The sequence below is a fragment of the Natator depressus genome, chromosome 2 (genome assembly GCF_965152275.1).
Source record: "Natator depressus isolate rNatDep1 chromosome 2, rNatDep2.hap1, whole genome shotgun sequence".
Classification (NCBI taxonomy): Eukaryota; Metazoa; Chordata; order Testudines; family Cheloniidae; genus Natator; species Natator depressus.
This window is the reverse complement of record NC_134235.1, coordinates 158,021,485-158,036,868: the sequence shown is the minus strand read 5'-3', so window position 1 is coordinate 158,036,868 and position 15,384 is coordinate 158,021,485. Positions and strand designations below refer to the sequence as shown.

General features: G+C 39.2%; 1 protein-coding gene across 12 annotated transcripts in view; it reads left to right on the top strand.

Annotated features, from left to right (window-relative positions):
* The window catches only part of FHOD3 (formin homology 2 domain containing 3), a 619,164-nt gene that overhangs the window by 443,496 nt on the left and 160,284 nt on the right, over positions 1 to 15,384 (top strand). For all 12 annotated transcript variants that reach the window (XM_074945213.1, XM_074945211.1, XM_074945220.1 and 9 more), the window contains exons 9-10: positions 3,237 to 3,380; positions 6,417 to 6,655. In XM_074945213.1, coding sequence (XP_074801314.1) covers positions 3,237 to 3,380; positions 6,417 to 6,655 — 383 coding nt within the window. The remainder of the gene's footprint in view (positions 1 to 3,236; positions 3,381 to 6,416; positions 6,656 to 15,384) is intronic.

The following is a 15,384-nucleotide window of genomic DNA, read 5'->3' as shown; positions in this document are numbered from 1 at the left end:
TATATCTTTGTATAAGTAAAATAAATATTCAAATGCTGTTTAATCTCAACATGCAACAGCTGTAAAATTCAGGTCTTCTCTTTCCATCTTCTCTTTTCCATCCCTTAGAATACTACCAGATCTCCAGGTTAGTGAGGAAAATGTGGCTTTATAGTAGCTGAAAGAGAAGTTCTTTTCAAATTAATTGGCTGGTGTGGTGGGAAGTCTGAGCAGTTGGGTAGAGGGAGAGGTATGAGAGCATATTCACTTGCAGTGAATGCTGTGGTGCTTTGGGATTGTGTGAGGTTTAGGCAGATAGAAAGAGTGGTTTAGGTGTTTGAGAGTCTGTGGTGGGTGGGGTGGTGGAGGACAGGGATTTTGGGGGGCACAGGAGACAGATAAGGACAGTAGTGTGAGCACTAGATGGGAGTGGCAGTTTATGGATCAGTAAACTCCGGGGCAGCTTTCTGAAGGTTAGTTCACATCATTATGCCAACCTACCAGTATGAATAAAATTGATGGTTACTCTTGTTATTTATCATTTGTGTAACGGCGCCAATCAGGATCAGGACTCCATTTTGCTAGATGTTGTGCCATCACATAGGGAGACACAGTGCCTGTCTCCAAAGAGCTCAAAATTTAATTAGAAAAAAGACTCAACAAATGAGTGTAACAAACCATAGGGATGGGGCGGACAAGCATAATGGTAATAAGATCCCATGGTTACAAAGGCTAGCTTTGTGCGCAATTTGATGGTTCCAGAACATTTGATTTTTTTTCCTCTGTGCATCGAGTGTAATGAATTTAACAGGTCTGAGTGCTAATGAAAGGGTTTCTGTTTGAAAAGGAAAAGGTGCCATGATTTTTTTTCTTGTTTATCGTTCTCAAAGGTTTTTATTACAAGTAGCTGTTCCATTGTAAAATCAAATGTTATCTAAAATATGCATGTACACACACACAAAAGGCCATAAAAATGAGAAGCTAGTTAGAAAAAAGTTCTTAACCTCTAAAGTAATCATCAAATGAGTCAGATTTTTAAAACTGACCTTTTAAAGAAGACTGAAAGCCAGAATGTATTTAGGAACCAAAATATCATTGTGCTTTATGGTTTTGTTTAACAGGTCAGAGTGTTACTAACATTATGACCTGTTAAATTCATTATATTCGTTCAAGTACCTTCAGTTTGTCAATTCTGGTCATAAATCACAATATGAATTTATTCCTACTGCATAGTACTTTCTCAGGCTCTTGTTCATGGCTACAGTAAATGCTTTTTGGTAAAGTAGCTTCTCTTTTAATGCTTGGAATTGCCCTTGGAAACAGCCTGGTAGTGCCAGATCCCCCAGTAACATCACTGTTGTCATGATGTTTCATTTAAAACCAACTCATGGTCCTGTTGAAATCAGTGGCAAAACTCCCATGACTTCATTAGGATAAGAAACCTTCTGAAAGGCATTTCTCGATTCACATATGTATGTAACTCCCACTAAAGCAGGAAAACATGTCCCCAGGAGTCTTTTTCCATGCCCATTTCATGCCATGTTGTATTTCATACTGGGTTCCCTCTTTCTGGGGGTTATACCTCTTAATCTTGTCTGGGAATTGTCAGCCACTAGCATTTGTTTTATTACTTCATCCCGTATTGACTTATTTTCATCCCACAGTGGATTTCTTTAGGTCTGAGCCCATCATTCCTCCTTGTAACTTTTTTTAGGAGGGTCGTGTAGACCTAGCCTAAGAGACCAATTCTGCCACACTTATGCACATTGGGTGACACCATGCTCTAAACTGGCTTGCATACTACTTGTAATAAGGTGCTACTCAACATGAGTTCTTAAGCTTATTTGGGCCTGATTCTCACTTGCCCTGCACCTTGTATAGTCATTAACAACAACATAAACTGAGTGTAAAATGCTGCCAAATCAAAATAGCAGTACATTACACCCACTTTGCAATGGTGTAAATGACTGCCAGAAGTCAAAAGAGCAACAGAGAATCAGGCCCATTTCTGTTTAAACAAATCTCTCTCCAATAAGAAAAGGAGTACTTGTGGCACCTTAGAGACTAACCAATTTATTTGAGCATAAGCTTTCGTGAGCTACAGCTCACTTCATCGGATGCATACAGTGGAAAGACTGAATGACGTGAGCTGTAGCTCACGAAAGCTGATGCTCAGATAAATTGGTTAGTCTCTAAGGTGCCACAAGTACTCCTTTTCTTTTTGCGAATACAGACTAACACGGCTGCTACTCTGAAACTCTCTCCAATAGTTCATCTTCTCCCCGACTTCATTCTGCTGTTGAGCCATAATAATGGATTCATCACATGGCAGTCATTTTCAATACTAGGCTGGGAGGGCATATTGCAGTACAAACTGTACTGTGACTTCACTGCACAGTAGCAGTGTGTGACTAATGGTAATATTGTGAATTCACCCGCCAAAAAAAGTCTAGACTGTGATAAGAAAAGCTCTGTATTAAACCCAGAAACAAATAGAAATGGGAGTTCAAAAAGTTATTGTGGAGTAAATTATTTTTATATAAATATTCTTTATTTTCAAGTCTGCGAAAGTGTCTCTCTACTTTTAATGGTAAATGTTGTCACAATTAGAAATGCTTTATATATGCTGAAACTCTTAATAAGACCCTTTAGACAAGGTAGCAAGTATCCCTTCAGTAAGATTTTAAAGAATGAAAAGGAAGGAAGGAACTGATATTTCTGCTGTCTAGATCAACTTGTACATTAAGAATACTACTATTACCTAAGGACTTGAAGACAGTAGGCACATGGCTTGGGATGATTGTTGCTGGCTGAGCATCAATCAGCTGTGTGGCTCACCCTTCTCCTTAAGGCTGAAGAGACAGGAATCATTAGGAAACCAGCTTGCCTTGCTCAGATAAACCTTTTTTAAATTTTTTCTCTCTCTCTCTGCTTTTGTTCCTGTGCTTAATACCTTAATATTTGCTGCTTTTTAGTTCTGCAGTTAAGTAGAACCAGGGAAGGATCCACACACACATATATATATATATATATATATGGTTTTGTTTGTTATCGGTTTTTTTTACATATTTTCCCAGAGTTTTTGGTTAGACTCTGCTCCACTTGATATTTTGTTTTTTCTAGCTGTGTCTCACTAACCCCACTCTTTGTTTCTTGTTTAACCACACTCACATACACTGCCACTTACAAATTCTTGTAAAACTTTTTTAATTCTCTTCAAAACAAATCAATGTCAATGTTGTCCCTTTGATTCTCAGACGCTGTCGGGGTTGCCAGATCAGGACTCTTTCTATGACGTGGTGGACTGTCTGGAAGAGCTAGGCATCGAAACTATTTCACAGAGACACTTGAACAAGAAAGGAACAGACTTGGACTTAGTTGAGCAATTTAACATTTATGAGGTAACATAACATTCCCTGTTTTATGCATCTTACAGCTTGTGCAAACTTCAAAGCTGGGTATGGGGGATGTGTAACCTAGGTGAAACTTGGTTATCTATTTTCTTTTAAAAGAAAAACATCTGGTTCCTGGAAGTGTTACACACATTCGTATATGTGACCTACTCCGGTACATGACTACATGCAGTACAAATGCATTTCATACTAGAGATAGGTTATACGTCAAGGTGAAACAGCACATTTACTAGCCTCTTTAGAGGCAGTTCTGCCTGCAATTAAAACTCTTTCTCAAACTGCTAGTTACACATCAGACTCCCTAAGTCAGTAAAAGTTCTTTCCATATGCAAAAGCATTCAGTGCACAAAAAAATGTCCAGCCTACATCAGCTTCACATACACGGCTCTCTCCACAATTGATTGCCCAGTGAGTCCTTGTTTATGAGTTTATACTGGATTAATTCCTACCCGACTTGCAGTGATTGGGTAATGACTGACTCCACATTCACCACCTGTGAAATATTTATGTGCAAAGATAGGATATTTGGTTTCTTAACGATTAGACACTTTTCAGACTTTGCTTTTTTTAGGCCGAAAGTAATACAAAGTGCACGTGAATTTATGTCATGGTGCGGTGAAATGAAATTACTGCCTCTAGTACTAAGTCCAGCTGCAGAGACATTGGGCCTGCTTCTCTTCTTTCTTATGCCAGCTTTACCCCGTGGTAACTCCATTGATTGTAGTGGAATTACTTCTGATTTATACCGGTGTTAGATGAGTCAGGCAAAACGTAGGAACAGAGGCCCTAATGCTCAACTGAATGTAGTCACACCAACTGAAAACTTATGTGGCTCATTGGAGAATAAGGTCCAGAAACGTCCTCTCTGGTTTTTGAAATCCATCATGATACCAATTGACAAGAACGGGTTTTCTCAATTTTACTGAGACAGTGGTAAAAACAGATAAAGATATTAAGCTGGCATGAAAGTGTGTTAATTTCTTTCTTGGTTGAGAAGAAATTTGTAGGCCAGTGGGCTAGCTTGCCTTTATTGTATGTACTGCTTTGCATTATATTCTGCTTTGCATTATATTCAGCGGTAATGCAAGAAACCTACAGGCCTGTATCCTGTAAGACATTGTCTTCAGCAAGTTAGGATAAGGCTTGAGGCCTATGAACTTTGATCAGATAAACTTTGCACAGATAAATGGCCCAATTGAAAACACCAAGTATTTGGGGAGCTGAAAATAGAGTTTATGGGGAAGTTCTGACCACAGGTACAGAATTCAACAGAAGTGTCCAGGCAATAAACTGATGTCTCTAACAGGTACATGAGATACATCTAAGGCTAGCCTGCTTGCTTGCCTATATATCTTTTCTTATAAGTTTCTTATTTTTGTATGAGTTTGATTCTTTGTTTTATCGTAATAAGTTTACAGGTTTATATTAGAGTATATTTTGGCTATAACACAAGGGACCTGCAGGTCACATCCTGTATGTTGAGCTAAGGCAGTTTGCATACATATGTTTGGGACCTTTCACTGAGATAGATGGTGATGAGCTAAAGCATAAGGTCCATATATGGCTGCGACCTTTAACATGGAGGATGTGTTAAAGCAGGTTGGCACAGGGGCTTTCCTAAGTTCATACCCTTTTAAACTTAACAGGTACACCACACCTTGGAACTTGGAAAGAACCGAAATAACCAGTTAGGACAGAAATAAAAATGTGATACCTAACCACAAAAGGGCCATGGTAACAAATGGACTTATATGATAATGAGTAGAGATCTTTGATATACTAACCTATAGGGAAAAGGTTAGTAAGGTGAGGAAATACAAATAAGGAAAAGGGGGAAAATCACCTACTGAATATACATCAAACATAGCAGTGTCAGCGTAACATATTATAAAAGTGGCATCCCAGCCTAGGGGCAGTAGGAGGATGAGGAGATGTAGTCCTTGGGAAATGCCAGAATGATGGTCGCTGGTGATGATGGGGAAGGTGATGAGGAAGATGATGGCTAACATTTCAGGTTGTTCTACAGGAGATGATGTAAGTATATGGATGTGCAGATGGACATTCTGTAGTATCTCCGTCTTACTAACTTGGGGTGTTTGTGACTGTGTTAAATGTATTATTAAACAATATTTGTAAATATAAAAGAGTTGCTATAGGGTCAGTGTTACAACTGCGCACATTGGGGTTCCCAATTATATAATAATTTGAATAATACTGGGCCTGATCTTAGGGCAAGAACCTGGCAGCCCTCAAAGTGATAACTGGGGATTCTTAAGTAATCAGTATAATTTAATACATAATCTAAAGATCAGGCAACAGATTGTAGCAACATTTGTAAAGCTCCAAAGTAGTCCGCTATGTATAATATCTCCATGGCCCTCATGTAACTACTTTCTAGAGAGTAGAAAATCTAATGGCCAGACTGAGTTTCAAGAGATGTGGATTTTGTTTATGGATCTGTCCCAGACTTCCTGTGGGACTTTAGTAAATCACTTAACCTCTCTGTGGCTCAGTTTCCTCATCTATAAAATGAGGATTGTATATCATTACCTCCAGTGGTGGAGTGGGAATTCACAAGACTCAAGGTAAAGTCCTGTCCCTTTTGAAGTTGGTAAGAATTTTACCATTGAATTAAATAGGGCCAGATTTTCTCCCAGGGATTTTCAAAGGCATAAGGGAATGAGGTCCCCAAATCCCACTGTAATATAATGGGAGCTAGACATCTAACTCCCTTAGATTTTGAAAATCCCAGCCTAAATGTTTACAAAGCTCTCGAAGATCTGCAGATGAGGGGGTCTGTGCAATCCCAGTGTATGAATAGCAGCAGTAAGATGAGTATGTAGCATTTAACGAGGAGTAGCTGTTGTAATGGTGAGTATAGTAAGAGTCAGTTAAGTTCTGCTGGGAGCAATGACTTCATGGTTGGGGATGATGTGCAGCTACATATTCATTGTTAAAACGTGAGTGAAAACATAGGAAATCTAGAGATAACATGTGAAAAGTCTCCCCTTTTGTTCCTTTCAGATGACACTGAGACATGAGGATGGAGATGAGACTGCTGATCCCCCGCCCAATGGGCGCAAAGATAGAAGAAGGGCCAGTCTTGGCTCCAGTGAACGAAGGGGGTTAGAGCGCAGGAGAAGCCGCAGACATTCAGCCCAGAGCATCAAAAGCACTTTATCAGCTCCTGCAAGTCCCTGCAGTCAGTCGAGCCCAAGCTTCATGTTAGGCCATGGGCAGCGTATTGAAGATCTTAGTGAGAAGTAAGTGCTTGAGACAAGAAACATTCCTTTATTCTCATTGTTGTGCCTTTCTGTTGTATTCATTGCACATCATTGACTCTGATCATGGTAAACTGTTCAGTTATTTCATTTTCTCCTGCCTTTCTTGCTTTATTCAGAATTTCTCTTAATGGACAAAAAGGTAAAACGCTACCAGAGGTTTAAAGAAAGAAAGGTGTGATCACTTGGTTCTTCTATATTCACCTGCCTTTAAGATGCATATGTTCCCTATGAATACCTGCCTGTCAGTACTATATTTCATTAATCTTTAGAAGAAACAAACCTTCAAAGTGATCTGTAAAATAAACAAATACATTCCTGAGTCTGTATTACCATTTGTCCCACAGGAATGGACATGAATGGCATGAGATAGAACATTAATAGGGTGAGATCTTAACAACATTTATTGATAGAATTTTCATCTATTGTAATATATGGACAGAATTTCCATCTGATATATCCATATAGTAGAAGATTCAAATTCTACAGGGAGGCCCTGGTGAAATCATAAACATCAAGATTTATGACACTTGTGCAAAGTTATTGGTTGTGTGGTTGGAATGAATTCATGTGAGACATTTTCTTTTTACAATCAGTGCTCCAAAACGTATATTTTCTTTCAAGGCTGAGCTGTTGTTTTTAATAGATGTGATGTTATATTTAAGAATTAACAAATGAGATGCAATAATGACCAACTGGGGATGGAATCAGTGGCCCAGGACCAAGGCTAGCCATTCAATCTAGCTGGTTATTACTGCTTGAAAAGTGCTCTGGACTGAGGTATTTATTGGCATTATAAGACAAAAATGAAAACTGACAGATGTTTAAATTTTGTTTATTGCCACTGCCATTCCAGTTCATCTGGACAGGGTTTTGTTAGAGAAAAGTGGGAGTTGTTGATTGTCAGCACCTCTGAAAACCGGGCACAAAGTGTCTTGAGCTGGGAAACCAGAAACTGAAGCACATCAAACAAATAAAGACTTAACATTTGTGAACTTCTTTGAGCATTTCTGATGGAAGATACTATATACAATCCTGAAGCCTCAAAATTCTGCCAGTCATGTAGGAAACTTCCTATCTTGCAAAGTAAATTTTACTGAATAACAATGGATTCCTCTTAAAAAGACCCTTCCTTCAGAATACATGAAATTTTAAGGCTCCAGGTCTATTAAGTAGTAGTGGTATGTCATATACCGCATAGTGGCTTCTCAGTATATTGAGGGTAAGTCTACACTACCCCAGTACATCATACTACCCTGTGACATATCTGGTGAAGACACACTGTGCTGACAGGAGAGCACTTTCACGTTGGCATAATTATTCCACCTCTGCGAGAGGTGCAAGACATAGCATGGTGTAAACACTGCTGTAAGTAGATGTACGTCGCACAAGGGAGATGTTGTTTTCACACCCCTGAGCGATGTAAGTTCTATCGACTTAAGCAGTAGTTTAGATCCGCTCTCTATGTCCAATGCATTTGTCATCATTCCATGTTTTCATTTGACATCTCTTTCATGCTTGTTTTTGGCTGGGTCTATAGTGAATTTGAGTCTGAGGGCCTCGTGGTCTTACAGGCTGATGACAAGGATGACCGTGCATTTGAGGCTGAACTTCAAACATCTTCGGTGTGAGTGTTGCTGCAGCTGCTCTGCATGGAACACCTCTTGCAAGGTTCTGGGCTTTTTTTACCTTTTGGTGTCTGGAACACATACAGTGGGTGTGATTGACTCCTTAGGGTGATGCATTTGGGTGGAAGAAATGCATTTTATTTCAATGCTTTGACTCCACAATGATCCTGGATTGATTATTCTGTTGTAATCAAAGACATGCAAGCACACTGAGTTATCCTTCCTGAGGTACACTACAGTTGGTCAGTTTGACGATTTTTTTGTCATTTGCATTCACCCTATTGTTTTCTTTGTTTCATAGCTGGGAACTGGAGAATGTATAACACCAGATGGAAAAAACAGTCTGTCCCAAATCACATCATCCTAATCCCCAACACACAACCCTCTAATGCCCTCTCTGTTTAAATCTGTGTTCATCTCCTTTTGGACCTGATATTATGCTAGTCACTTTCTTTGTCATCTATATTTTAACCATTTTGGGACAGATCTTGGCCCCAGCTCTGGATGTATTGGCAGTGGGCAGGAGCAAAGTACTACACTTCATTCTCCCACTCAGTTCTTGTCATACCAGAGGTTGGGCCTGTAGTTTCTTCACTCCTGGAAAATCCCTGAAAGCTGACTCTTTGAAATTCCAGCCATTCAGCCTCTTGAGAGGATATCCTGCTTTGCTGACTAGTCATCTGCATGATTATGTTTCTTTCTGGATATGCAGAAAAGAAGCCTATATAATTGTCATATTTGATAAAGGGGTTTTTAAGAGCTAACTTTGATATAATGTATAAGTCTTAGAATGCCTTGAAGTATTCAGAAGCATAGCTAATCACTCTGATTCATTATTTGCATTGGCTGCATCCTGTTTCCCAAGCTATAAACATTAAAGCATCAAAATAACATATAGACACCACATATCTGTTAGTCTCAGACTTAATTGTTTTTTTTAACTCGTGAAACCAACATGACAGCATTAGGGCGAGAGTAAAGGCATATGGTTCATCAGTTAGATCAAGGTAGAATATTTGCCTGTTGGGACCAGAAGTTCTTGTATTAATGAAAATGAGTCTGACTCTCAGAACTCTGGACCATGTTTTTGCCACACCTGGCTACTACTTAAGGGTACCATTTTCCCATTCCCTTTCAGGATCGCTATGCAGAGAAGACGTTATGGACTATTGTTTCAAAATAGTCATTTTGTGGGCTAGTCATTGTGCCTGAGAAGTAGGAATATTATTTTCTAAAGGGCACATCCTGACCTCAAAACTAAACAACACAGATTTATGCTAGGTACTTTGATAGAGACGTCTCTCTTTTCTTTTTTTTATAGAAATATGGTTCCTATGGAATCTTAGTAAGTTTTTATTCATGTTGTATCTGAGTTTAGTCACAGAGTTGGTGGAAACATGGCCAAAAAAACCCTGCAAAAATGTCTTCAAAATATGTTTGTTGTTTTTCATCAAAATATTGCAATTTCAATGCATACTGTTCCAATTCTGAAAAATTTCAGCAAGCAGCAAGCTCTCATCCACTCCCCATGGGGGCATGTTTGTTGTGGGTCCACAGTCCCACCTCCATTGCCCATACAAACAAGTATCTGAAGCATTGTCTTAACTAAGGGCACGTTACATCTGCAACAGTATATCAAAAGCCAGCTCAGTGCTCTCCTGGTAGTGAAATTGTCAGCGCCTGACTTTTCCAGACGCCACAGCCTGGTGATACCTTTTGTAATTCAGCCTATAGAAATTACAGGAGGAAAAGGCCTAATTGTTCACCTGGGATCAGCTCTAGTGCCCATTGAAGTCAATGGAAAGACTCCCCTTCGGTGGGCATTGGATCCGGCCCGTAGCATATCACCTAGCAAATGCAGGATTGCTATTTACAGTGTATTTTGCAGGGCTCTATCTATTTTAGTTATAAAATATCCCCAGCTATGAGGCTTCAGTCACTTTCCTTGGAGACTCTTCCAAACTTGCTTCACCATTAGAAAAATTTTACTGGTATTCAGCCTAATTTTCTTTTCCTTAGATTTACTTCCTTGCTTCTACTGGTAATTACATGGTACATATGTCACTTGATTCCGATGTTGGCTTTACACTGGAATAACTTCATTGACTTCAGTGGAGCTACCCCTGATTTACACTCTCGGGAGATCAGAATCAGTCCCACATAGTATATTGTGTTTCTTTTTAGGCTCTTTTCTTCTTGGTATTTATGGACTCCATTCCCCAAATTGCAGCACGCTCCAGGTTCCTCAGAGTACTCCTTTGCAGAGCGTTCCTCTTCCCTTTCTTTCTAACTCATTCAGATGGTTTGGCATTTATTTTGCTTTTGTTTACCACATCAAACAGGTTGTTCAGAGTCATCTGCTTTGTGTCAATAGGTAAGATTTACTGCAATGGCAAGGAAATAAGTCTTCCAAAAAGAGAAATTTATGGTGGCAGTAAAGCAGAAAAGACAATAGTATCCAAATTCTGTTTTCATTTGCAATGCTGTAAATCGAGCAAAGCTGCGTGAAGCCAGTGCAGTTACTCTGATTTACACCAGTGTAATTGAGAGCAGGCTTTGCTTGTAAGATGGGAAAAGGTCAGACTATATATCTTTAAGGGCAACCAAGTGGAGAACCTGTAGGTCTTTTTCATCATGTTGGCAACCGTCTTCCAAAGTAAATGTACCACTGTTTTATATGTGGTTCAAAACAAATAAGGGACTAAATCTGTTCTGTTAGTGTGGTTTAGCAGAGAGCAAAAGCCATCTTTATATACCCATTACAAATACTTAACTAAAATTATACTAAGTGTGTGTGAGGGGAGGAAGGGACTTTTACAGACAGGCATTTTGCTGCAGGCATATTTCTGTTACCTAGACCCTTGACATTTACTTTAGGCCTTACACTCACAAGTTTGCCTTGCACTAGATCCCTTTCTGTTTCCATTCTGCAGGTGAGCTCACTAAAGTTTGGAAACACTTTAATCCTATTAAAATATGACATTTAGAATGATTCAAGGGTGGCGCCTTGTGAACTTTTTCTGTCCTGCTCAGAATTTACTAGTCTAAATCTGTGGGCCTAGCATAGCATTTTATTTGTAAAATAATAGACTTCTTACCAAAGCATTTCTATATTTTATGTGTGACTCTAGCTTTTTTTCCAGCCATGCCAATGGCGAGTCAAAGAAGACAATAAACAGTGGCAAGATCTTGCATGATAGTGGAGTTTTCATTTTATAGCCTTAATTAATCTTGTGTGCAGTGGTCACATGAGCATTAATAGACAAGTCAAGTGACTGTGTTTCACTTTCGGTTCTCATACTGACAGAACTGAAGGCATATAGTTTGATGTGCAGCTGCGTGGTAGTGGAATTCCTCGGTATGGTTTTCACTTAATGTGCTCTTCATGGGCCCATCCACGCACAGCAATACACCAGGAACTGCCGGTCCTCACAGTCTTTCAAATGGGCGCAATGATGAGCCTATTCCACAAAAACTGATCAGACCAAGTGTTTCCCTTTGATCCTTATTATACAAAGAAAATCTTCTGCCCCAGAAATACTTCAACTGAATTCTGTCAACAAGACTTAGTGAGCTTTCTCTGGGAAGTTGAAAGTAGATTTACACTAGTGGATCTTATCAGCATTTGAGCAAAGAATCTATCTATGTTTTTTAGGGAATTTAAATATGAAGTGTTTCCAAATAATCTACTGAGACTTATAACGTTGTGAATAGTTAAGTTTAGGTGATAATGCCATCTTATTAGACTCCCTTTTTATTTTTTAGTTTATAATATGTTTCCTTGGCTGTTGTTTATTCTGTCATTTCTGCCAAAATAATAACATGAGGATTAGTCACTCTACATGCTCAGCTGGAGCTTGTACTGCATTAGGATGTTCTGGTGGTACCACAGGACCCTAGCAAGCAAGCAACAAGTAGTTATACTGGGAGGTCTATCAGGCCTACATAAGCAGGCTTATATGGTGACTGAAGCTGTTATGACTTTACACTCTACCAGTATTAAACCAGTTCAGGGGTAAGTTTCCCCTAAAACTTCCCAATCTTATTTTGTGTTTTGAAGAAGCTTTTCTTCCAGGAGGACTCTGTAGAGGAGGAAAGAAGCAGTGGCTAGAGACGAAAGAGGACTTGATATACTTGTGACGAGTGTTCAAGTCTGTTGGCACCCCCTGGAGGAGGACCTCACAGTCAAGATGCACGTTGCCCTACTAGTGCCACTGGGGAAAAGCCCTTCTGAGCTAGACAATAGTGGAGGAATTTTGAAGTTACATCTGCACCAGGTTTTCAGTGTCCCATCTGGAAGAGCCTCCCTGAGCTGAGAGTAACTCGAGGATATTGTGACATAATCCATTATCAGTGGAATTATGCTGAGCCTTAGAAAGGGGCTGGACTTCCTTCAAGCCTCTTGGAAAAGATGGGGTGTTACTGTTTTGAAACAGGACAGGGAGCTGTGCAAACATTAGAACTGTCTGTTTTTATGTGTTTTGATGTTGGAAGACCATTCAGCTACATGAAGGGATCATAGCTGAACGCTTTTTGAGATCCTGAAGAGGGTTTTCTCTGCTTAACTTTGGACTCTCTCCAGCTGCACAGCCCATAGCTTTGGCTATAGTGGCCCATAAATTTTTGTGGTGAGACAGGCCTCCAGGGGAAGGTATGCCCAAAGTATATCTAAGACTTTTTACAATTTTTGTTATGATTTTCATGGCTTCTGACATTCTGACTATAACCAGTCCTTGATTCCCCCCTCCACCCACAGAATTTACCATGTCAAAATTGTAGCTCTAGTCACAGGATTTTGTGCTTTGTTGACTTTCCATTGCCACAGCTGATATTTCTTGGTGCTATGAAAACATGCTATGGCACAATTGAAAGGCAGATAGGTTTGGTTTTTGTAATTAAATGATGATGAACATATGTCAGATCCCTTAGGTTTGGCTGATCCTGCTATTTAAAAAAAGAGAAAAGGGCAATCAGGGTTGCATATAGCACTTGACTCTGCTGGCCTATCAGGAGCTACTGTAATGAAAATAATTAATAGCAATAATAACAACAATATATGAGTAGGGAGAGCCAAGATTAAGAATTTAAGGGGGCCTATCTAATGGTAGGACATCATTGTAAAATAGAGGGGGTTGTAAAGAGTAACCTTTATCATTTAATGGAAAGACATTGAGTTGTACTTTCTCTTGCCGGAGATTTGTCCCGTTTTTGTATCTGAGACAGTTATCCAAGGCAATAAACATCTCCTGTAGAAGTGATAAACAGAGAGACATAGGCTGCAGTATTCATATACTGAAGGACCCATTCATAGACGCCCTAGGGTAGGCCACCTAGCATTATGGTTCTTCTTGAAGTAAAATGACGTAAGATTAAATATGGGGGTGGATGGGGACGTTCTTTTAATTTTATTTCATTAGCCACTGGTATGGACAAAAAATGGTGAAGAAATGAAGATGTAAGAATAGTGGTCCTCAGAAAAGAGTGGTGCACGGAATGGCAACTGTTCATAACATCAAGCCATTGTTAGTCTCCGACAACGGTACCTTTACCAATAAAAATAGCTGTTGGGGCCCTGCTATTTTAGCTTGGGGACGGATTCCCTTTGTTATGTCCCTCATGCATTCTGAAGGCGGTAACGGTAGCAGATTAAATGAAGAATGAAGCAATGCAGATTTGAAGGGACAGCTGATGAAACAGGGAAGCTAGAAAAAAAAAAGATTTGTATACTCAGACGATTTTAAAGAGAGTCTTAGAGTGGTCTGGAGGAAGCTAAGGAGATACAATGGATAAGGGGAGATAAGAAACTGATCAATAACAGTTTTCACTCCCAACCTAAACCATATGTATTAGAATCTATTAATTTATATGGCTCTTGCCCTATTAAAATTTGGTTGTTCAAAGCTCTGCCACTGACGTTGAGCAACTTGCACAGACCCTCTGTACATCAATGTCATCATCATCATCATCACTCCCATAACCACATTGGTCGTCGGGGCACCATCACTGATGAGCAATCTACCAATTGTCTCCACCCCTGACAATTGTGTGTCAGTGCTTCAGTCTCTGCGAAGTCCATTCCTGGCCACTCTTTTATACATCACTGTACCCTTTCATAAAATGTGTGTAACAATGTGAATTGCTTTTGGTTCATTGGGCAAAAGTATGAGATATAAGTATGATATAGGTGTAAGGTGGTATTTATCATATTTTATAGAAAAGAAAATAACAGGAAGTTAAAAAGCAAAGAGCACTGTCACATATGAATACAGAAAGGAAACATATTTCCCCTTTCAACTTTCATTACCCTCCTTCTCATTTTCCAAAATGTAATATAAGTCATGGTAAAAGGCTGTATGAAAAGAAAAGGCAGGATTTTTGACCTATTAATTACACATATTAATTTTCCATTTGATCGCAAATACAAGTAAAACCCTTTCTACACAGTGGGCCAAATTCTTGCTAATGTATACCTTAGGCAACCCATTATCAGTAAGATTGCATGTGGTATAAGTCAGCAGACTACTAATTTTATCCAGTAAAACCATTTTATTGAAAATACTTGATGGACATGAGGCTTGCTTTGTTAGCTTTTCTTTTCGAAGGGGGAAAAAAACCCACCAGTTTAAATAACCTTTTCTTCCAGAGTCATAATTTGATTAATTTGAAATGTTGGCAGCTCTCCTTTTTGCTGTTTAGCCTTACACATAAGACTAATTAAACCTCTTCTGTCTGTGAAAGGAAAGACTGTACCGGAATGCTCTTAAAAGGAAGAAAAGGGAAGCCTTTTATGACCAGAGGTGCTTCAGAGCATTTGTTTGTTTTATAAGGACTGAGGCAGTTAATTATGAACTGCACTGTTTAACCTAGGAAAGTGAAATTTGAGCCATAAATTTATGACAGCAGCAAGCAATCCTGGAAAGAAATAAAATTGATACCCACTATGACTTCTAAAGTCCTCTACTTGATGGAATATTTTTCATTTTCTATTTATTCACCTGTAAGGAGTTCAGGAAAGCTGCTTTCCAAGTACTCTGTGAGAGGGAAAACAGATCTGATATTTGAATGGAAAAAAATCTGAAAATT